General features: G+C 46.8%; 1 protein-coding gene across 1 annotated transcript in view; it reads right to left on the bottom strand.

The window, feature by feature from the left end:
- Positions 1-285: 285 nt before the first annotated feature.
- NEGR1 (neuronal growth regulator 1) overlaps positions 286-25,142 on the bottom strand; it is a 153,126-nt gene continuing 128,269 nt past the window's right edge. The window contains exon 7 of the mRNA XM_065737670.1: positions 286-902. Coding sequence (XP_065593742.1) covers positions 778-902 — 125 coding nt within the window. The 3' untranslated portion in view covers positions 286-777. The remainder of the gene's footprint in view (positions 903-25,142) is intronic.

Genomic DNA, 25,142 nt, shown 5'->3' with positions numbered 1-25,142 from the left:
GTGTTCTCCCTAGCCAATAGCACCTTCGTCCTCAGTTAGAGATCAGTTATGCTCAAAAGGATGCTGTAGCATTTCCCAAAGCACATTCCAGATTTGTTGGAGAGGAAAACAGTGTTTTATGAAGGCACACCCATGCTGAATTTGCAGGAGGAAGGAAGAAAACCAAAAAGCAGTACTGCACAATGCAGTTATAATACAAGGCTCATTCTTGAGACCTGAATATCATGCTGGAAGAAAATCTAGATATGTGTAATATTCTGAAGAAATATTTTGAAGGCAATATTATTTGATTTTTTTTATATATTAAAAAAAAACGAAAAACAAAAGTTCCTGTGTACATGTGGATAGAGTGCTATTTAAGAAGGGAACTGAATGTTGTATTGCAGCCTTAAAGGAGCCCATTTTACTGCAATATTCTCCTTTTTTTTTTTTTTTTTTTTGTAAACTACGGTCTGCGATTCAGCGGACCATGACTGAATGCTTCTGAAAACTGGTAGATTACAAACATGAAATCACAATTAATACCCTCTAAAAGTAACTTCAGAGCTTTCACGTCTTAAAAAAGGACAATGTGTACTGCTTCACAAGGTAATGCAGCTAATCAAAAAAGGAGTAGAATTAAAGTATTTACATAATGAGCAATTCTACAGAAGGCGATCATCCCCACGCAAGCACTGCTGATTATATCCCACGCTGCTTTTAACAAACTCTACCAGATTAGATCCAGTCATCAGCACTTTCAGAGTATCCTTAAAAGCCTTTTAGGGTTCTTTACACTCAGTGCAGAATGATGTTCTTCAGGTAGAATATGCTGGTGAGGGAGGACAGTGTCAACACAAGGTACCAACAGGAGAACAGGACCTCGGCGTCCCCGGTGATCCCGTACTGGGCCGTACTGGGAGCTGCGGAGAGAAGAGAAAGGGGTTAGGGGGCGATTCCTACCCTCAAGTCCCAAATGCTTACAAGTCACTCTTCTACGATAGCGTCAGAGCAGCAGAAGTGCTCAACTGCAATCAGGAGTGATGTGGTGGAGGTACCCAAGCCCCCAGCAGCGCTCACTGTGTCACAGAGCACAGCCATTCTAATGCCAACGCTTCAGAAAGCGAGCACTTAACATCAGATGAGTGCTTCGATTTAAACATCTGAATAATGTATCTGTTTTTAAGTTACTGAGCATTACAATCTCCACTAATACCAACGAGAGGAGAATATATTTAGCTCTGTTGGACAACAGCATGTTTTCTGCTTAGCTTTTGGAGCCAAAGCTTGAACATTCTGCTTAGCCAACGAGATGCATATTTATTGTCAATCCCTTTGAAGAGATTGTATTTACTTGCTTTAATGGGAAGCCTCTCTCAAATCCCTAATTAAATATTGCAGTGAATGCATGCACACAGAGTCAAGAAAAGTGCTGAGCCGTGAGACGATGGTGAACAGCCCGCTGCTGGGTGAGGAGCCTCGAGCACAAACACTGCTTTTGCTCTTGCAAAATCCCACAGGGAAGATGGGGACCCTCTGCCCGGCTGGGATACCAGCACCAGTGAGATGGGGGTTGGACACGAGACGAGCTCTGGGGGTGTGCAGTGGGAGTGCACTGAGCACGAGGAGGTGAAGGGATATTGGGGTCCACCAATTGTTGTGCTGACTCATCAGCACTCCACCTCCTTCACAGAATCACAGCAGCATGAAATATCCCGGGATGGGAGAGCTGACCGTGGTATGGAGCGATTCCAGGCCTCGTTCATTGCATGGAGTTAAAGTGCCCCACAGTCTGCATGGGACAAGGATGGGGAATTGCCTATGGGTGCTGAACAGCAGCAAGACAGAGCCAGCAGGGTGCCCCATCCTGGCAGCACACAAAGAAAACAATGCAAAACACCCACATCCATCCCAGATGTAAAAGTTTCCCCTTTTGTTCGCTCAATGACTTCCAGCCATGATTAACTACAGGGCTGGGCTCTCCCTTCCCTTCTCATTAAAAAGGAACTTTCTGTGATAAAGCAGCATGACAAATCAACATTTAATGCATTGGAAAAAGCAAGCTAGCAAACTCGAGCATAATGTAGGTGGTATTTCGTTTTAGCATATTAAAAGAGTTTCCCCAAGTAAAGATAATTTGAATTTCAGTGGCTCTAAAAGCCGGTGGAAAATTATGTAAATCTGATTTCCTGCATATGAGCCATCACTATGTTTGTAAAGCTCATTAAATCATGGCTGCATTGTTTCAGCACAAAGGTGGTAGGTGAATTAATGGGGAAAGATACATCTACTTGTGTCAGTAACAGAAGGAGCTGTGGTTCCCAAAGCTGGCTGACCACTCACACGGTCAAAGGTTCATACAGTCATTTAAGCTGGAAGGGGACCATCAGAGGCCGACCGGTCCCATTCCCTGCAATGAACACTCACAGCTCCTCCGGGTGCTCAGAGCCTCTTCCCCTGACCTTGGATGCCTGCAGGGATGAGGTATGACTCCATGTGAAAGTAACCTGAAGGAGGAGGAGGCCCAGACAACCCACTGTGTGAGGATGGGATTCCCAGGGAGCCCTCAGCCACCTCCCTGACCCCACACCACCTCCCCACCCCATGGCAGCTCTGCCCACGTGCACTACCTTCCCTAACTCAGCAATTAGTCTGCGTAATCCTGAGGGTTTTGCCACACTTAGCAGTTGTGAAAGTGTTTGAGCGCACTCTCCGCACAGATAGGATTATATTCAGACATCTCTCCTGGTAGTGAATATAAAAGGAGCAAAGTAATGCTATATCACTATCTCTAATTAATACAAGAGATTAGGAAAAGTACTACGCTGAAATGCGTAAACCAACATTTGCTAACACCCAGGGCTGCATTAACCAGAAATAATTACAAGCTCTAATGCTGAAGCTGGTAGACAAAAGCACGGACCTCTTTAGGTTGTCTGAATAAGCAAGAGTAATTCTGTTAAATGGATTATACAGAGAGACGTTAATAAGCATTTCAGTTAACTATATTCAGGTTAATGATTTATTATAGGAAAGCTTTAATAGTTTGTATGCAAGATTTAAAGCACACAGAGAAGAAAGGGATAAACTAACTCAAGGTCAAAGCAGTAAGAACAAGATGAAGACCGGGCTGTCATAACTGTCTTTTACAAGAGAAGATGGAGAGATAGCAGCCCCAGAGGGCTCACCAGAGCTCCACGATAACATCTCTAAGTACACTGATACCTGAAGGCAGCTGAGGATGGATGGCAGCAGAGGAGCTGACTGCAAAGGATGCATGAGAACGCAATGGGTCGAGGGAGGAGAGACCCTGTGGAGCATAGCCCTGGGACAGGACAGCCCTGGGACAGGACAGCCCTGGGACAGGACAGCCCTGGCCCATGTGCAGCCATCAACCTGCCAGGACACTCATTGCACAGTCCTGTGCAGTCACTGTCAAGGCAGGAGACCTACCACGATGCAGAATTCATTTGTTCAGTTAAAATGAACCCTTTAATGTCTCTGCCAGAAGGAGGCTGTGATTACACAGAGCTTTGACCACACTAATACCCCTTGGGAAACTCAGGTTACTGCAGTGAGCAGCATCTGGGTGGTGAGCAGGAGCTGGAGGTGGGGACTTGGAAGGTCCTCTCCAGCCCTGTGTTCCCATGCCTCTGCCATGAACTGCTGACATTCATGTGAATGAGAGAGGGATGCACTGCCTCGCACTGACCAATGTCCTGTCAGTTCCTCATTTCTGATCTAGGTAAATTATGTTGTGTTTTTGTGGTTGTAAATAGGGACACAGAGAATCTAAGATGATTGCTCTATCTGTGCAAGTAGAAAACAATTATTTGCTGCATTAAAACGTTAAAGCTTAGCATGGTGAATACTTGAGATAAATATGCCATCAACAGCGCTGGAGAGAAACACTGCCCTGTGTGTGTTTGCGTGTATCTCAGTGTATGCACAGAAAATAAGAACAAATTATTCCTTGCTCAGCCATAAAGACCCAATTTGTGCTATGCTCTGTATCTCGTTTTCAACTGGCAGGCGATACTGCGTTCAGATCTAATACTGTGTCTACAGGGCTCAAGCCAAAGGGCACTTGCTCAGCATCCAGCACCAGAACCGCTCAGCCCTACAGATCCAGGTTCCCCCTGCGGGAGCAGAGCCCTTCCCACCCTCCCACCCACAGGTAACTCATGCTAAATGTTGTCAGCAGCGATGCACCGATCTAAACACAGCTCAACAATACACTCAGCAATGTAGATTGTAAGTCAGATGGTGTCTGTCTTTGTGATAGCACGATGGAGTGTGGCTGACGTGCTTTGCAGTCAACAGGACCAGCACCAGTAGGTGAGTGCTCAGCATCCACGCACCAGTAAGGACCCAGCAAGCAGAGCCATGGCTGAGGGAGCCTGCAGAAGGCTTCTCGTTGTCCTGACTCCTGCTCACAGATAACCCTCTGGAACAAAGAATTTCCAAACTCAACTGAAAAAAAAACCCAAACCCAAAACCTGATACGGAATGAAGTCAAAGCTTTCACATGACTTCAGAACTAGTTTTCCACTGCATGTCTGCCCTGCCAAGGCTGTATGCAGGGCTGTGTCAGTGTCCTGCTGGGACAGCAGCAGCAGCCTGAGCACACGAGCCTACCTTGTTGGTAATGAGTACAAATAATCGACCCCCCCGTGCTGCTGGCTGCCCTGCTGCTTCTTCAGGTGAATGCCTGTGGGTACTGCACCATCAGAACCACAGGGCCCACGCCAGGTGGGCTCACGGGACCCGTGTGGGTATTGCTGACATGCTTTTGGTATAGCTTCAAAAACAAAAACGTTTTTAGACCCTGATACTCTGCTGCGTGGTGTATCTTTAATGGAGTTCCATTTAGACACAGACGGATTTGATCATATCAAATAAAAGCCTTCCATTAAATAACACAAAGGAAAAGAGTCCTGCTAATACATTAATAGGATAAATGCAGCAGGCTCTGAACACAGACTGCCTCAGTGTTTAGCAAGATAAAATAGTACAGCCCTGGCGTACCCAACTTCTGCTGCAAGCAATATTTCACAATACCAAGAAGTATTTACGAGGAAAATTACTGTGACTGGATAGAATAAAACTTGGCTTTATATATCATCCTTTATACTCAAGTTATCTTAAATTTCTTTCCGCGGGAGAAATGTGCAGTCATATTGGAACAAATAAAGTGTCTTTTAAGAACTTGAGAATTCCTGATGTATATCAACCTTGAAGGTCAGCGACTGCTTTTGGCAGATGGGAAACAGCAGCAGCAGCATGGGGATGAGCCCATGTTACCTGGTCCCGTGTGCTCTCCAGGTGCTGCTGGTAATGGGGACAGAAGAAGACAGCCCAGTGCTTTGTCTGGAGGATACAGCAGAGCTGGGAGTAGTAGGATCATTAAGGCAGGAAAAGATCTCTAAGATCATCTAGTCCAACCACAGTCAACCAGTTGGTAGCACTGAGCTGTCTCACTGCCTTTTGAGCAGAAGGCCAATGGTCGCAGCTAAGGAGGAAGGACAAGTCCTAAATCTCATCCCCTGTGCCCTCTAGCATGGGCACCAGGTCTGTCCCAAGTCGAGCTGAGCTGGGATCTGAATGCAACAGCCGCATGAGAAGGAGCTGCAAGCACTGCTGAGGGCATGGTTAGAATTCAGGTCACACCTAGTGAGTAAAAGTAACCTGACCAAAAACCAACCAACTACATAAGGCCTCTCAAAGCTGCTCTTTAACAGAAATAGCCAACTGTGTGTTTGCTGGGAGAACAAGACTTGACTCTGTGACAAGTCCTCGGAGCAGCATCTGTGATTGCAGTGAATCATCAGTGCTATGCCGCTACAAAAGGACAAATATTTCCTGGGATGTGTACATACAGTGCGGGCTGTGCTGCAGGGCTGCTGCTCTGCTCAGCTCCGGAGCAGCGTGTGGTGGGATGGTTCATGGATGGACAGACAGGTGATGGCCCACTCGGCCACGAGGAAGGCCAACCAGCAGGCCAGCTTAACACCCAAGGAGCAGACAGAGCTACTGAGGCACAAGGATCGCCCTGGAGAAGGTAAGGCAGTCATGTTCCTGGGTTTGAGGCAGGATTGGGCTGCAGCTGGAGGGACTGGGAGCAGCAACAGAGGAACACAGCACTGGGTTGCGTGGGAAGGGTGAGGGATCTGGATCACCATTGATTTTTAGCAGCGAGGATAAATATCTGTCAGAAATGATGCTGGGTATGCAACTTCTCATGGCTGTAGGGAGAGAGCCTTCCAGGCATGCAGGAATGCATCACAATTAGACACATGGTGAAACATCCAGGTTTTGCAGAACTGGAGATAGAACATCACAGGAGACAGGCAGAGCAGGGGACCAGCAGAGCAGGGAGGCACAGGCTCTTCCCCGGAGCTTCCCTGCCCAGGAACAGCTTCCAGGCTCTTTCCTATGCCATGAGGACATGCCTGTGGTGTGCAAGATGTTCAGAACAATTTAAACAGGTCTTTAATTCTAACAGAAAAATGAATGCTGCTGTAGAATCTGCAATTAACCTCTTGGCTTATCGCATCCAGCCCTGCTGCTGCGCATATCTTGAGATGTCCCTCATCAGTACTTCCAGATGTCTTACAAGCAGTTCCTTTCCTTCCACTGGGAGCAAAGAGCAGAAGGTTTCCCCCTCAGGAAGGAGCCCTGTGTTCCTGGGTGCACTCAGCTGGGTTGCCTGACTCTGTCTGGCTCCTGCAGCCCTCCTCTGCTGCAATCCTGGGGCTGCCGCCATCCCCAGCTCTCCTTCCTCCTTCTCTCTTTGCAGAACAGGAACAACAACAGATTCAAACACTTGACATAAAATTGCAGTTCTAACCCGTTTCTCAGTGGGATTGGATTTGGAAGGGCTATAATTATCAGCAATGTTCCCACATTAGAGCTGTGAATAAGTCAAAGGGTTCTATTGTTTCTACGGCTTGAAATAAACCCTGGCTTCCATTTTCTTTGAGTCTGCCAGGCTTACCCCTCCTTTAGATGTGCTAAAAATAATTTACCCGAGGTGTTATAAAAAAAAAAAAAAAAAGGAAAGTTATATATATATCTATATTTTGGAATATTATTTCCTGTTCTATTTCAGCAGTAATCTCTTTGGTAAGGTTATTGTCAGTGACTCAAATAACTTTGCCTTCAAATAAAAGTTATTGCTTAGCCCAAAGGCCAAGTGGAGAGCGCCTTCTGGAATCAGATCCGCTCTGCCTCTTCAGAGCATATATGAGAAAAGTTGAACGACTGTTAAGTCTAATACAGCTTGATAATCATTTTCATATGAACTGATACTGCATATTAATGAACTGGAAATACTGGCTAGGATTTTATTAGTGATACGTAATGCGACGGAAAGCACTGCAATGACAGCAGAGCAGCACGGTCCCAGGCTACAGCAAGTGAGGGTTTGCTCAAATTAAACAGCTGTGGGCACAGAAATAAAGAAGTTGGTTACCTCTGGAAGGCCTCAGATATAGAGGAAACTCCAGAGAGATCCCCTCACCTCCACCGCCAACCCTCAAATGAGGGCTGGGAAGAGGTGGATCCTGGCTCCAGCCCTTCCAGTCGCTCAGATGCATTGCATTGCATGCACGTGAACTGCCCTGGGCTGGCCCTGCCTTCCCACCACGTGCTCAAGCAGTGCTTCAAGCCATGACTTAGCATTGCTGCTACAGTGATACAAGGTCTATTTCATAAAAATAGTCCGCAGAACAGTGACAATTCCAACTCCACATCCAAGCAGAAGTCGGGGCTAGCACACCGCAGCCTGTGATGCAGGCACGGCACAGGGCAGGCTCACGTGCATGGCCTGCCTGCAAGCACCTTGAAGTGAAATCCAGCCCCAAACAAAATCCACCCCTGCTGAAAACCCCAAACTCAATCAAGCTGAGCCTAATTGCAGATGTTTCCACTGATGCTGCACATTACAACTGCACTGCTCTGAAATAAGAATGAGATCAGTGCCAGCAGGCCGATGGGTAATGTGGGGTGGCAATGCTCTGGGCCACCAGCACCCCGGGGCCCGGCCTCGTGCTCCCTGATACAGGAGAGAGAAAGGAGAAAAGAGACATGGTGAGGACAAATACTGGATTCACTCCTGAGGAATTCCTGCGGGTGCATGAAGCCTGCTGAATTTCCAGGTTAAAGCAGAACTCCTTGAATGGAGAACTGGACGTGACCGACTATTTTGGAATTACTCCTGCTGTATAAAAGAAAGGTGATGCCTTGTGTAAAGTGGGTAGCACAACGTACAGCAACCTGCTTCCTAGCAGCAGAATAATAACTGAGTAGCATCAGTGTGCTCAGCAAAGCCACAAAACGTGGCTTGGGTTTGCCTCCGCTTACGAGAAAGATGGTTGAACTGGGATGATTTTGAATTACGGCGTATTTTCAGCTGTCATCCAAAAGACAGATGAGCCATTCCCAAAATGTCCATCTCGCCTCAGATTTGGGAAGAAAAAACATTTCTTTCTGAGTTTATGCATGCCAAACCTCAAATTTTGAGAAGAGTAAGAAGTTCTGTTGAGAAAGATGAAATCACTTCTGGATCAGTTCTGTAAATGAACTATCTACTACAGCCCTTCATTAATTGAAAATCCTTCCTTGCAACTGATACCAGAACTAATTCTATTGAGCCTATTCATGTGGTACCTTCATACACCAGGCAATTATAGGCCCATTTACTGTAGGCCTATGTGACGTATATGCTACGTAACCCTGGAGCTCCGGTATAGTGACTAAATATGGATATCACGTTCATTTCCCAAATTTGACTTACAGAAAGGTGATTTTTTGTTTGCCTGCAGTGCAAAGGCTATGCTGTCTCTGAAGCACACATATATGCTAACTGTTTTTTTCTTTCTGTTCGAAACTTTCCCTTCCATTTATCCTGTGATGGCACGAGGTTTGCCATCAGCCATGCTGGGAGTGCACTTCCCCGTGTCCCCTGTGGCACAGCCAGGGTGAAAAAAAGTATTTATCAGTCTAGCCCCTTTTGTTTCTGATAGAAGATGTGGAATAGCAACCACTGTAGAAGCAGAGTGGGATGGCAACAGAAAGGGATCATTCTGAGGGAGCAAATGAATCCCAATTCCCTGCTGCTTCACAGCATTCTGCTCACACTGCTGGGTTCAGCGTGTGAGGATGGGCCTGCCCTCCTACCCACGTCTACAGCGCACAACTAACCTTGGCTTTAGCATCTGTAGTGACAACAACCAATGAAAGCAATCATCACTTCAGCTTAGGATGAAATAGAAAAGAACATGCTAAGAGAATAGATCTTATGTCTAGAGCAGGCTGATGGACTGTTCTGCATGGAAATCCAGAAGTAAATGGAGGAGAATGGGTCACGGACTTCCTCTGGATGAGTCAAACACAACTCTGGAGAAGATTACTCTGGGACAACCTCCCCCATCCCTGCACTGTGGTCCTTGATGAGGGGCCCCCAGCTCCCATCCACACAAGGTCTGGAAAGGTCTTCATGGAAACACGGCCAAGAGCTGCTGCCCATACCACACAACCACGCTCACATTTCCGTACCAGGTGGATGACTCTTGGGTTGCCTACAAGGGTTTGAGTTTGACGGAGTGGCTCAACTCAGGAGTGTGATGTTCTAAGAGCAGCTATGAGGTTACAAAGCCGAGATACGGATGCACAGGTTGTTCCAGAAATAACACATACGGTGTTACGGGGTACTTATGCTTGGAATTTTGAGAGCCAACAATAACTGCTTCCTTGACAATGTTCCCTTCATTTGTAAGTGTCACATTTAAGAAAAGTAAAAGCATTTTAATGCGACAGAAAAAATTTGGCATGGGAGCTAATTACTTTAATTTGATAGATTTTTTTGGCTCATCTGCATACTTGACAATTATTTATGACTTACATCGGTAATTAGAGGCTGAGTCTGACGCTGAGATATAGTAAATAGCTTTGAAGACTTTCGCTGATCCTTCTCACTTTCTTTTAGAGCAGATGCATTTATTAGAAGATAATATGTAAAATATTTGTACTTCTGACCTTTTGTAAAACATTCTTTCTTCACTGTAAATGATTGGTTGTCAGAATTGCTTTCCTCAAAATGAAGCGAGACACTGTAAATAAGATCATGAATTAAGCAGCATATTAAATCTACGTATTTGGTGGCAACCTTTGATAGTCCTCATATATCACGAGGATTCTGTTGGTTCTGCTACGTTCAGCTATGTCATATAACACAGTGAATTATGATTTTTTTGCACTGAACTTTACAGTTTCTGGACAATTTGAACATCATTCTTCTGCTCTTGACAAAGGATATTAAGTGAACAGGTTAGTACATGATTTCTTGCCTTTTCTTGGCTGTGTGTGAGAAGAGAACATTTTTTTGCTGGAGGAGCTGACAAGCTTTAAGCAAATCCTCCACTGTGGAAGTTGTTGGACGATGCCCAAATGTTTGTTATTTGTTCAGCTATTGTGCTGAATTTCTCAAGAACTTCCTGGGTGATTCTCCTGGCCGCCTTCCTGCACTGTGTGTATATTGTCCTGGTTCCACAGGTAGATTAAAAACTAGCTCAATTCATGGCAGTCTGCTGGAGCACACCCACTGCCCATCAACTGATCCTCAGTAGTGCTCCCACAGAATTGCAGAACCAAAGGGGTTGTGAGCGACCCCAAATAACGTGACAGATGACAGAATCAGTAAAGTCAAAGTGTTCAAACTCTAATTCCAGAATAGTTTAAACACATCGCTCCCTCCAACGGTGACTGACCAGATCAGGGTTATCTCCTGCGTGCGTCCCTTCTGTCAATGCTGTTTAATCTTCTTCTTTGTAATGGGGTATGTCTTAAGTAGAAGGACACCAGATAAGTCATATACATAAAAGAGATCTACAGCTTGCTGGCATGTGAAATTCCTCTAATACATATTTTTATGGAACTACCAGCACTTTATGTGCTTGGCAGCATAAATAAAAGAGCGTGTTACCCTGGCAATTTCACATTTACTACATTAGTTGGTAAATGCAACGGCCACCCTGAGTTTCCTACAATAAAAACTGCTGAGCCTATTCACGAAAGATGATTGCAATTTCCACTGGTCTGTATATGCAATAAAGAACCATAACTCATCAAAAGTTGAGCTATTTGCTCTTAAGATAGAAGACCGTTTCTCTCAAACACTTGACACGACATTAACTATTCATGTAAGTTGAGTGTTCAAACACCGCCTAAGTAAAATTGTTTCTACTTTTCAACTTGATTGAGGTCTTTTCTGAGCTCGACTACACAGCAGCCAGCAGAAGGACCCGGAACGCATCAGAAATGCAGAGACCGTGCAGGTACTGTAGCTGTGAGCTATCGATCTGCTGGAAAGCCTTGGTTCCTCCCCCAAAAATTGATTCATGATAACTGCCTCCATTTGGGTCAAACAGTACTTAACCACTTGTAAATTTTAATTAAATGATTTGTCACTTTGAACATACAGTTTGTCATCTTGCCGCTAAGCGATGCGTCTTTATCAGAAAATGACTCAAGGGGAAGGCATCTGTCTCCCTGCCACCTCACCCCCATCAAGGCCATTCGGCACGCGGGGCTCTGCGGGGTGGCTGCCTCGTGCAGAACAAACCCAAACGTTTCCTTCTGCCTTTAGCACACACACACCTAACGCTGCGTGCAGCAAAGCCTTTCCCAGCACCGCTCAGCAAAGTTCCTTCGAACAACGTACTTTCTCTTACAGCTTTCATGCACAAATCACACCTGTACTTCTTGTCACTCAGCTGCCCCGGCATCCCTGCACCTACGTGCCCTTACCCCTGAGATGCTGGTTCTAGGAGGAGGCACAAAGCAGCTCTGAGCTGTGGAAATCTGTGCGCTGACTCCAGAAGCAATCTTTCATTTCAGTTGTTTGGGTTTTTTTTGTGTGACCGAAAAACTCACCCTGCTGTCAGTACGACCGGATATGGAAACTTGGTTTCAATTAATTTGAACCGTCCTCGGTGCGCGCGTGTTACACAACACTGATGTAAGCATATGAATTTCAGGCACATCCCCCTCTCACCGTGATAAGGTTTAATCCTTTGAGGCAGGCAACCTCTTGCCTGTGCAGGGACACAAGCTGTTGCTTTAAAGCTGCTGCTTTAATTCCTTTATTTAAAGCTGCTGCTTTAATTCTGGGGTCCACCATCTGTGAGCTGAAGACTTAGAAAACATCATGTAAAGCCCAGCCACAAAAAAGGCAGGAGCTGCTTATCACACAGTCAAACTTTGCTGCTTTTCAGTAATGTCAATCTCGTAATAAAAAGCGTATCTCTTGAAAACAGTGTGCTAGCAGGCCACGGACACAACCACATCCACTTTGTACTTAGTACTGCTTTTTTTTCCTCACTACACAGCAAAGCACTCACACAGCAGTAGATGGAAACAACATTTGCAGATGTGAGCGTAAGATCAAGTGAGAGAAGAGGAGGAGCTGCCTGGGTCAGCAGGCTGGGACTGAGCAGTGAGACTGCAGACACAGCCTGGGACAGCTGGGGTGTGGGGGACAGCCTGCGGGTGCTGGGGATAGCTTAGGCTCTAACTGACGGGACCCCACAGCCAGAGACCCCACTGACAGGACCCCCAGGCTCAGCCCTCCAGGTGCTGCTGCTTCCCAGGCTGCAGTTTTGCTGCCAGCGGTGGATTTGGCATCGGGAGGCTTTCCAGGCACCCGCCTTCCCCACCTGCTCTTCAGTTTAATCCAGAGGATTTTGGAGACATTATGGCTCAGCTCCGCATGCATGATTATGCAGAAGAGGGAGGGGAAAAAAGAAAAAAAGAAAAAAAAAAAGCAACAAAAAAGAAAAACAAACCCAGTTGAGATTTGTCAAAGCTGACTTTAGGAATAAAGCTCCTGTTAAGACTGAAAGCTTTGAAAATCTCTGTCCGTGTGGGTTGGGGCCATGCCTCTGGCAGCCCTTCTCCTGCTGGCATCCCCAGCCCTGCTCTGCTCCATGGCTGCACACAGCCACAGCACCATCCCCATTCCCCATTAGTGGTCCCTGGCCAATTAATGCATAAGCTTGTGGGGAATTAATGAAGGTGTGCATGGTGAGGTGTCCTGATCTACAGATATGCTTTTCTAGAAGTGGAATTGTCAGTGGAATACTGATGGTGCCAGGGAGGCAGCTGGGTCTGAAACCACGCAGGCTTCTGCAATTGGACGGGTGGACACCTGTCTGCATGCACTGCTGGCACGAGGAAGAGGAGGACTCCCACTGAAGAAGGAGAGGAGTTCACTGCAGCAACGTGTGCAGGAAGGCAGGGGTCGACAGCCATCAAAGATGCCCAGCCACTGCTCCCCACACTGTGAACCTGTGCTGCAAAGGGCCCCTGAGTGCAGCTGCACTTTGAAGCAGAAAAATAAAGTCCTGAAAAGGTTCTTCAACACCCTCACGTTGGAGGTGAGCTGCAGGTTCTTGTGTAGTGCGGCATCTGCAGCTAACAAGCAGAGAAACCTGATGCTGTGTGTCTCTCGCTCACAGGAAAGCAGCACAGGCTGTCAGCCCAGCTGCACGGCCAGCCAACGAGCAGTTCCCCTCTGCCATTGATTTGGGCACTGCATCAGGATTTCAAGAGACAAAAGGCAGTATGTGGTATGGGGCAGGAACACTAGCAACCTTCTGAACACTTATGGATGAAGAGCCATGCCTGCAGGGAGGCAGAGGTGGACCTGGAGTCATTTAAAACAGCCTCATATTATGTGGGACACATGCTGCACACAGAATTCCTCACTTCTCCAAATTGTACGGCATATAACCCTTAAGCTGCAAAAATTCTCCATGTTTCTACACAATGAAACTTCCACATAACTCAATGAGACCTGACTGGCAATAATCTGCTTTTACCAGACCGAGGGTTCTCTTTGTCACACACATCTCCTCCTTCATTTACAATGAGACACTCTAACAGGAGGCCACGGGAGACCGCAGGTATGGAAACCTAACAAACAGCATCGCAGGCACTACTCATTGCCAAAATGTCTCTATAACTCGAGTGCTTTGCTATAACAATTTACTGCAGACTATTCAAATTACGTGCTGTTTTCCTATTATAAAATCCATACCCTGTTCATTCAAGTGAACACGCTCTTGATCTTTCAAAACAGAGTTGTTCCCTGAATTGCCTCAGTTTGGCAGAAAACTCATTCAGTGCAGTCTTATACACCGTGCCTGTTGAATAAGGAGGCTGAGTGGTAGGCAATCACTGCAGTTGCAATCAGAGATATTAAGAAGGATAAATTCCATCAACATTTTCTTTGAAGAGGTGCCTTGCTACCATTTGGAATAGGACTGACAGAGAGATGCAAGCTGACACACGGAACTTGAAATGAGAAGGTCCTACTGGTGTTCCTACATGGATGCAGGGTTTCTATGGAGGCCTGCTGCCCAAAGACACAAACTCCAGGTACGACTGTGGACACACTCAGTGCTGCCCTGGATCTGTGAAAGGAGATGGTCTGTTTTCCAGTATTCATGTCATAAGCTCTCATTGGCAGCTAGGCCTGGAAGGAAGAAGTCACAGCGTTGCTTGCCACCATGCAAGTGGTTTGTGTACTTAATATGACCTCTGCAGGCGAGGTGCTGAGCCCTGGGCAGCTCTGAGCACGCATCTCTGCTTTATTCAGCATGCACCTCCAGCAGTGGATCACCCAGCCTGCCTCCACCAGGGCCTCACCTTGCCGTGCCAGGGCTGTCCAGCCCGTGTCCCACTGGAGGAAAGTTATCTTCAGCTATTGTGAAGCCCTGCACCAAAGCCAAGGCTAAAACCAGCATGGCACCACCCTGGGAGCAGTGACAGCTCATGATCAACCAGCATTTGTTTTACCATTCAGAGCTGCTATGACCGTGCTCCTTGAAGGACATAGGGTGGTCCAAAAACCACACCTGTTTCTTCCTGTGAATTTTTCTTTAACACAGAAGATGCTATTGGAGGAAAAATTGCATCATACCATCTTTCTTGGGATGCCTGACCGGCTGCTTAAGATTTCATTTGGAAAGTCTAGAGAAGGACCCAACCATTTAAAGAACAGTTTGGTAGAGCAGGTCCCGTGACCAGCATTTAATAAGGAGAGTAAGGAAGCAGCGTTGACTGTAATCACTGGGTTGAGAACAAGGAGGTGGCTGATCCTGTATTATCTCTGGGTGCCAGTTTCCATCCGACATAGCCGGAGATCTCGCTGGGAACTGCATCAAAACGACCACGCTGCACAGATACTCTAGATGCAGCTGCCAAGAGACTGAAGTTTCCATTTGGAGAATTTCAGACAGGGAAAAGACAAGAAAAGAAGCACAGGCTGGGATGAGGCGGGTGGCCTGGAAGGAAGCCAGGATCTCTTTTTCCACTTGAAACTCAATAGTCCTACATTTGAATTTCTCTAAAACTGACATGTTCGTGGAGTTTTCAAATGAGTATTTTCTGACAAGTTCCCTGCCCGCCCCAGGCTGCCCTCCTGCAACAGCCCAGAGCTGACAGCCCCCTCCCAGCCAGCTGGAGCCTCCTTGGTATTCTGGGCAGAGCTGGGACCCTCCCTGAAGCTCTATATGTGCAGTTATATGTACATTTTAAAGTTCTGCACATGGCCACGTGTCTCATCGAGATGGATATATGCATATTTATTCCTCTGTGAATTACTGTAGCCAGCCAATTCCGGCTGATAAACCTTCTCATAAAACATACCCTATGTGATAAACAGAAACAAAGACTGCTCTCTTTGTGCTAATGAATCACATTCTGGAATCCCCCGCCTCTCTTTGCTTCTGCACAGCATGTCTGTATACGTGGGCTCTTTCAGAGCAGCTTCACTGCCTCGCAGTGTCACAGCTCAGCCTGGGGACCTGCACGTACATTGCTGTGCCATCCCAACACCAGCACTGCCCTGCACGTGGGTGATTCTGCCAGAGAGAAACTGCTGACCACACCTGAGAGCCCTGCTGTACCCAGCATGCACACACCTGCCTTCCCAGCATCTCCTGGGCAGCACGGACAGAGAAGGGCTGGCAGCAAGCACAGCCAGCTGCTGCCCATGGGTCCCTGTCTGACTTCACCCACCCCGACCCTTTCACATTCTGCAGGCATCATTCCAAAGCAAAATGCTCAACGTGTCCTCCACCACAATACTGAGTGCTCTCACTGCTGTGCAAAGCCCCGCAGAGCATCACGGAGCTTCGGCCCTGCCACGTGTGCTGCTGCCTTGGGAGAAAACTCTCTGTTGCCAAAATGCCCCCGACAGAAGGCTGCAGGCAGCGTAATATCAGAAATGCTCTCACAGTTTGCATTCTGGCTTAGTAAGTAAGGAATCAATAGACTAACAACGACCCATTTCCAATCCTATTTTTCAGCTGATAGAAAGCAGCCCTTCTGATACCAAATGATGCACCTACTCAGCAAGCAGTGAGCAACGTCCTTCTGCAACGATGCAGACTTTAACTATAGGATAGTGCTACGGAGTGCACAGTGGGTAACCTGAAACACGTTTCACTTCAACAGAAACGCTTCCCTAATTGCGCAGGCTGTGAGAACACAGCTTCCACAGGACAGCTTAGAGACGTCTCTGAGAGGTGAGCCCACCTGTTTGTAACAGCAGTGAACACAGTCCTGGTAAGGCAGCGACGTCCCGCAGTGTACTGGTGTTAATGTGAACAATGCGCTGCTCTGCTGCACGCTCCTGCAGCCACACGCTGCTGCACAACGTGGGGTGGGTGGACAAACTCTGCTGGAATTCACCCCCCAGCTTCTGGGAGTGCAATGCAACTCCGGACAACACACTACAAACAGAACTTTTCAACAGTTAGTAAATAGGATTCGTATCCTGACCATTTTTATTCTGTAGGGTTGTTTACCTTTTGGATGCACACCCTCTCACTGCAAGTCACAGTAACCCTACATATGCTTCTCTGGAATTACAGAACCTACGTTGTTCTCCATCTGTCCCTGTCAGGAGCCTGGGAAGGGGCACTGCTCAGCATTCCTCCTTCTGGCGTGGGGTTACTGATGGGGCAGCAAAGCGGCCTAACAGCTTCTGAACAAGAACACACCTGTTTCTAATACAGGTTAGAAGTTAAACTCACAACGACCTGGGATCTGTTATCCCAGAACCCAGTGATATTTCCACACTTGTCAAGCTTTTGGACAAGGTTCTGCAGACAGTGAACAGCTGCTGTGGCCCTCTGCTCTCCGTAGCTCCACACACACTGAGCTTTCATCACATAAAGATGCAATTAATGGCAAGAAACAATGCCACGAAGGCTGAGATTCGGAGTCCAACTCTATGGATCTTCCACATGCAAATCACTTATTGATTAAAGTGGGAACTGCAACTTCATATAGGAGAGCTGACACGTTTCCTATTAAAAAACAGAGCATGCTTGAAAGCAGGTATTATTTTGGCATCCTGGCATATTAAAACACATTAGATATGCGGGGAAGCAGATCAGGGAGAAGTAAGTGAAGTTCAAGGAGCCGTCCAACCTGCCCGGAGTGCTCATTTAAACCGAGCTTTTGTTCTTGAGAATATTAAATAACCCACAGCCCTCTCTCTCCAAGTCCAATTTCTATAAAAGCCCCTTATAACATGTGAAATCATTAATCAAAGGAGATTTCTCAATTATTCTCTCTGACCTGTCACCGTTACTTATTTAGTCAGCGTTAAGAATTCAGCAGCATCTTCAAAAGCATCTCCAGACACCACCTGTGAACTAATTACACTCAAGGATGATGGGGATCTGTAACGAACCACAGCTCCTGGCAGTGGCTGACAAGGGAGAGAACAACTGCAGCCCCGATCTTTTAACTCCCTTAGCTAACTTGATGCGTGTTTCAGAAAGGAGAATGCAAACTCCCAAACGTCCCAGAGGAGGAAGGCACAGCTCTCAAACGCAGGCCTCTGTTTTGCATCGGTTACAATTGTTTTGAGCAGTTTGTAGCTCATTCTGTGGGCAGAAAGGCATCTTCAGGGATTTCTCTTTAAACACAATGGTTTTGATGGGCAGGCACTTTGAAGCTGCTGTCACATGGCTTACAAACATCACCAAGATGTCATAGAGCTCCTGTGACAGAATTTCACACGCGTGGTTCAGGAGTAATTTTTAACAGCAGAAGTTATCACAACGGAAGCAGCTACTCAGAATCATTACACGGAATATGAAAAGGTAAAAGAGTGAGAAGAATGGTCTGTGGCACTTCCATTGCTGACAGAGCTGTGCACTAAGGGCAGTGCAAAGCACTGGCATCTCATTGGTGCAGAGCATCACCTGTTCGGATGGGAGGTACTGGTATCACTCTTTGCCCAATGACAGCTTAAGCAAAAGGGAGAAAACAGCCGTCTGCAGAGCAAGGAGCTGCAGGAGGCAGAGGTGGGAGCGGCTCCAGGGGGAGCACTGCAGGATCACCCACTCACCCCATCCTGTTGGAGGGCAGAAACACAGACAGCTCTTCTGAGAGGGGCCAGCAATGGGATGGGGCAACACACATTAGGGCAAATGCAGGAAATCTCATTTAAATAGCATCTTTTTTTTTTCCCCATGGAGTGGTGAAATGCTGGCGCAGGTTGCCCAGAGAGGCAGGCTGTGGTGTCTCTGTCCTTGGAGATGTTCTGCCTGGCTGAGACTGCAGGCTGCACTGCTGCAGTACTGAGCCCTGTTAGCCAGCAGCAGCACAGCCACCACTCAGCTGCCACGCTGGTGTTAGGAGGCAAAGCTGAGCCCAGTCTGGCCAGTGCCAAAATACAACCTCAGCTTCTGAATGAGCTCACAGCCAGTACAAGCCAGGTACAACTGCTGCCTTCCCTGCTCTCAGGATACTCCAAGAATAGTATTATTGCAAGAATGAATATGGGAAAGAATGCATTCAAAATACTGCTAAACGATTCTGATGTTAAACAGTTACACCCCTTATCTCACTGCTGACATTACACACCATGTTCTGTGCCACCATCCACACCCCCATGGCATCCTCTGCAATCCTTCAGCACATGGGGACTCCCTTTCTGACACTGGAAACCCTTTAATTGCCTTTGCAACTGTATAGTTCTGAAGCAATAGCAATGGCATTATTGGATATTTACCAGACTGACATTAGAAAGGTAGAGGGAATATCACAGCACCTTCATTACATCAGGCAAGCAGCACAGCTCAATGGCAATGCCACTGGTGACACCGTGATGATTTCTAGGAGCACAGAGTGATACTCAGCCCTAATTTTTGTGCTGTTTGGGAGCTTCCCTTCCACCTCCTCCTGCTGTCTTTCAGGAGAACAGATGCTTTTCATCTGTACATGGACCTCAGAGTCCTTCCCTCTCTCAAGGTAGATCAGTTCACATTGCTCCATATCATCCCAGCCCCAGCTTCTTCTAAAATTGTCCTCCATTGCATTCAGAGGAATTCAAACCGTACTTCAAAAACAGATCTCTCGATCACGCACTCCCATAATAAAGACACAAGTTGATATCAGAGGACGATATTCATTTTCACACTTTCACCCCCCCATCTCCATTCTGCTCCTCAGTGCTTGAGCATGGCACACCTTACCCTGTTGTGCACATGAAAATCACATTCCCCTGACTGGTCTGATGCTAAAATCACATCCTCAGAAGACATTTAAAGCAGAGGAATGGGAACTAGAGCAGGGCATGTGAGACTCGTGACTTACCCAGCCCAGACCCTTTGGGAAATGGTTGGCAATGCTCTTCCAGCAGTTGGAGCTCTGGGCAGCCCCTGTCCAATTCCCTGTGCTGGGCTGACCAGCACTGCCTGTGTGCAGCCAGGGGAAATGGAGCCCCTGAGAAAACAGGGATTCCCCAAGCGCAGTCAGGACCTCGTGCTGACAGCCAAACATGAGGGCAGGCTTTGCAGCTTGTGGGAAACACCTTCTGGCACCCTAAAGCGAGCAAGGGCCTCACAGCAGCGACCCAGAGCCATCCTATGGGCCATCCAGCAGCAATACAACAAGGAACGTACAAGCCTCAAACAAACGTGCACGATCACAGCAGAGAACAGTTAGGTTATCACGAGAACAACACAACAATGACACGCATGGCTGCATTGCCCTGTGCACATCTACTGCACGACCCTGGGGCAGAGAAGGAATGGGAGAGAAGAGCAGAGGTGCAAGGAAGAGGTTTCTCAACAAGGGAAGCATAAGAACAAAACACAGAAGTTTGGAGGAAAGACAAATCAATGGATGCACAGAGACAGAAAGGAGACAGCCCGGCACTACCACAACAGAACTGCCCGTTATCAATTCCTGTTATTGATATGGCAATGCACCAGTCCCGGATCCTGGAGAAAAAGTACCCAAACATACTCTGTGAATGTATGTGGATACTGACCTGGGCTTGAGACAGGACTAGAGGTAGTAGGCTCAATTATTTCTACAAAAAGGGAAAAGGAAAAAAAAAGAAAGAGAACATTTGGGCGTTAATCACACATGGAAGACAATTACAGAATGAGACAGCAAACAGTCATGCAACAGACACATACGACGATGTATGGGCAGAGCCGGCGGCCGAGGCCGTGGCAGCATGCAGGCTGTCCTCTGCCCAGTGCACACCAGTGCCCGGCCAGCCCACCAGCAGTGTGCAACATGACGGCTGCCACGCTCCAAATGCACACGTGCCCACTTGGTGCCAAGATACCCCTGGAGTTCTCTGGCTCACACACATTTCTCCTGGGAAATATTGAAACCTGCCCAGAAAATTGTTTTTTTCCTGCTCCACTTATTGAGGATAATTTCTTAAGGTGAATGTAAGCATAGTTAACAATGTCGAACAAAGACTTCTTTTAAGGAATAGTTTTGTGCCTTAGTGAACTTTAAAAAATGCTCATCTTCTTAATTATTGAACTCTTTCCAGAAGAAAACATTTATCAGAAACACCAGACGCATTTTGGAGATGTTTACTTCACCTGGGGCAACTGCTACAGACAACGGGAAAAGTTAGCAGGGGACCAGGGCTCTCCAGCATTCAGCTTAATGAAACAATCAGCTGTGGATTTTGCTATAATTGTACTTTAAAATTCATCATTCCGTGCCCTTTTATTAGCTATGTATAGCGTTATGCAAAGTGAAATACCAGCCCCAATCAATCTCGTGCAGAAGCAAGCTACCATTTCAATGCAGCGATTCAATAACCGTAATGAAAAAGATTTAACGAAATTACGGAGCTCAAAAGATCATTGACCGTATCTTGATGGTAACAAGAAACTAATGAATCAAAAAGCGAGGCAGCCAGCACCAGGAGGGGCGGGGAACTGAGCGGCCCTGAGCTCTCCATGCTCATCCAATTGGGCCTCTTTTTCCTCCAGCAATTACTTTCCAGCTTAATCCGATGCCCAAACGGTTCTAAGTGAGATAACAGATGGGTGTGTTCCCAAACAAAGTCACACAGTCACAGAATTGGAGGGGTTTGAAGGAGATCGTCGAGGTCCAACCCCCAAAGTCGTAAAGTTTCCTGACCAAATTACCACCACGAAGAGTTCTGCTCGTGCAGATGAACATCTGTGATCCTGAAAATATTTAGTTGCCTTCTTGACAAACGCGTCAGTGCCGCCGATAAATTCCAGTTGCTTGTAAAATGAAGTACATCACAGGTACCAAACAGAGCCACACAGAAATAGGGATGCACAGTGATGTCTGGTGAGCTTGACTGACTCCAGCAATGCGCTGTTTTCCATGCAAGCCCACGGGCTCTGTTACTTGGCCTGGATGAGGAGGCTGTGCAGCACCTGCAGGTTGGAGCTGACCTGCCTAACCCCAGCTCTGCCTTCTCTGCAGCAAACTTGATGTCTTGCTTTTTGCTTCTTGAATTATGGATGAATGCTCAAAGCATGTTTTGGAACAAGATGAGGTTTAAGACCCAGGAAGAACCTGAAGGCCTCACCCCACAGCTCGCACTGCTGCGGAGCTGCAGGAGGAGGAGGGCACGAGCAGCAGCGGCGACCGCAGAGCTCCTGGTGCCTCTCAGCAGTGCAAGGAAGCCCAAGGTCAGGCAGCTCGCTGCTGCTGGAGACTGACACAAACATTCTCAGCAGCACCTTGTTATTTTAAAACAGAATACTGATACAAACTGGGACCAAAAAGACCGAACCCAGCAAGCTGCCACACCATTACGGCTGGTGATCTCAGTGTCTGTTCCAACTTTAACAACTTCATGGCCTTGCAAAGTGCAGCACTTCAGGGCAGCGTGATGCCCTGGCCAGCAGCAGCCTCCTGGGGTGGAGACAGCATCACTGGGCACGAGGAAGAGGAGAGGGAAGGTGGGAAGAAGCTCAGAGGTCTCCCACCGTGAGAGGAGAAAGAAAACAAGGCAAAACACAGTCCAGCAGACACAGCATTGGGCTGCAGCTGGATTAGGTGCACCAAAGAAGCAGAAGTATTCATATTTACAACACACTGGCTTTTACACACACTGCATGTTTTACTGCAGGATGGCTGGTTAGAGAGATGCTTGCTCAGGAGCATCTTTTCTCACGAGAGTGTAATTTTTAACTCTGAAACAGTGCCACAACACACTGCTACCAGATGAGCACTTCCAGAGGCCACGGAGTGCACTTTGCAGCAGGGCAACACAAAAAGCTTTGTTTTCATATCAGCCTGCATCAGTAAAAGCATTGGATTTTGATATAACAATATTTAGATTTTTCACGTATTGGAGAAATCAATAACTGATCCAAAAGACCACTCACAGTCGAATACTAACACATGTATTAATTGGAAAAAAACCCTCATAACTACTTTTCTCTATGGCCTTCGATAATTAACCAGGCTTATTTAATCTCATCTCCCCTGGGCTATGTCAGCTATGCTAAAGATTAATGATTTATTTTGAAATAAAGCTCCTTAAGCCTGGGTAAGCCAAGGGCTGTTTGAGAACAACACTAAATGGAAAATGGAAAAACTTCGTTAATAATAAATCTTTTGGATGGAAAGCGCAAGTGGGCTGAGGAGAGACATGCCCTTAATTTATTCCGTGTCTTCTACTCGCCATTAATATCCTGCAATTACAATTTCAGCTCTTTTAGAGGTCTGAGTTATTGCACCTTAATTGCCAAGCGATGGTTTATTTTATTTAAGTCGTTTGTTTCCTTATTATGGGATGACAAGTATTTAATGGCTCAGTGCCCAGGAGACATGGAGAGAAAACATCACCTTTGAGTCTGAAACCTGCAGACCCTGAGCAGTGACCCATCCCATCCTTTGTCCCATCCCCACTACACTCCACCCACTGCCACTTGGCTCTGCTCGACAGCAAGGCTTATTTCAGTGAACGTTCTGCTCCGTTAGCGCCCGTGGAAAGGCAGCTTAATGACATCGCTCAGTGCATGCTTTGAAAAGAAACCCAATGAAAGGTGAGCTTGGGAGTGCTCACTGCAACGCACCTCAGCGGAGCACCAGGCCTGAGCACGTCTGCTCAGCTGAAACACCAAGGAGCTGAGAAAAGCTAACACTTGGCTGGGAATCCCAGTGGAATTCCATCTGCTTGTGAAAAAAACAAGGCCACTACAGAACCACGTTGTTTTAAGTGGAGAGTTATAATGCGATAGCGCAGCAGTGACAGAGCAGCAAGGTCACAGGCTGCAGCATATGAGGGTTTGCTCAAATGCAACAGCTGTGAGCAGAGAAATTAAGGAAAGAAGTTGCCTACCTTTGGAAGACCTCAGGTACACAGGATCTCCAGCAGGTGATCACCTCCACTACCAACCTTTAGGTGGGGGCTGGGAAGGGGCAGATCCTGCCTCCAGCCCTTATAGTCACTCAGGTGCTATGCATGCACCTGAGCTCCCCTGGGCTGGCCCTGCCTTCCCACCAGGTGCTCCATCACTGATTCAGGCCATCACTTATCATTTCTACTACAGGAGTTTACTTTGTTTTCTTTTTAATTTTACTAAGTCCCAGAATGAACAATTTTATTTTTTTATTTTAATTTTTAAATACAGGAATTGAATATTTTATAGCACGCACACACAAAAATAAATAAATAAAAGAGGTGGAGAAACTTTTTTCTTTAATTCGATGGGAGAACCACACATAAGGGAAAATTATATTTCCATTGTAAGCTTTCAAATTAGTATTTAAGACAGGCCAAGCAGTTCAAGTTCTCCACCTGCTTTACACTTCCCCCCCAGCAAGTTTATTCTCTGAAAGCCATCCATCCATCTTCCCTAAGCCCTTCCCACCCTGCTCGAAGCAAGTTCATAGAAGAGAGCTGCACGACCACTGTGCAAAGCGAGCAAAGGCACGAACAGGCACACAGCCTCATTCCAGGGCTGCTGCAATGAACGTGAACTTCTACTGATGGCAGAGGTCTAATGAGGCTGCTAATGAGGCTGCTCCTTCCTGGTGCCATGTCACCTGTCCACCATCTGTGATTTCAGCAATAAACCAGGTGAAGCAAATAGAGAAGTGTCTCTAATTTCTAGTCCCTATCAACACTATGATTACGTCTACAGTGTGAAAGTTACAGGAAATACAATCTTCTTACTCACTTGTTCAAGTTATACTGTTGTAGAGGACAAACAATGTTGGCAAATTATTCCTTATGTCCTATTTCAGTTTTTTTTTTTTCCAGAGAATACTTTAATGATTTTACAGCGGTTGAGACCACAACAAAATGAAGAAAAGGTGACAAAGCATTCAGCATCCTTTGAGCTCGGTCCTTCATTCATATGTATACACCAGTACCTGATGAATAATGCAGGCACAGGAATCTGTTAGCAGTTTTGCTGTTCAGAAACACACGATTAGCATTGCGCTCACTCCAACAATTATATTCTTGTTCTCAGAGGTCATTCTTTAAATTCACACAACTGTCGCTGTATTTCTGGAAGTAAATAAGGCGAAGTAGACATTAGAGATGCAGCACAGTGCACGGCACAGAGCTGCCCTCTGCCCACACTCACGGCAGCACGCCGGCTGCTGATAACACCCCTGAAGAAATGGCACTGCCAGGGAATAAGCAGGAAATGTGTAATTGAATAAAGCCTGCTCAGGACAGGAGGTTTGTTCTCACGCAGAGCTGCAATGCTGGCAGCCTGCATGGAGGGCTCGGTGGGGTATGGCACCTCATCACAGTGAGTCCTCCTGAGGGAAAGCTGTCTCTGGGATCTGGAAGCCGTGCCCTGCCTCAGGAACGGGCA

This window comes from Cyrtonyx montezumae, unplaced genomic scaffold (genome assembly GCF_038088225.1).
Source record: "Cyrtonyx montezumae isolate F1298 unplaced genomic scaffold, pur_monq_1.0 scaffold_1, whole genome shotgun sequence".
Lineage (NCBI taxonomy): Eukaryota > Metazoa > Chordata > Aves > Galliformes > Odontophoridae > Cyrtonyx > Cyrtonyx montezumae.
Note: the sequence above shows the minus strand (reverse complement) of the source record. Positions and strands in the feature narration are given on the sequence as shown.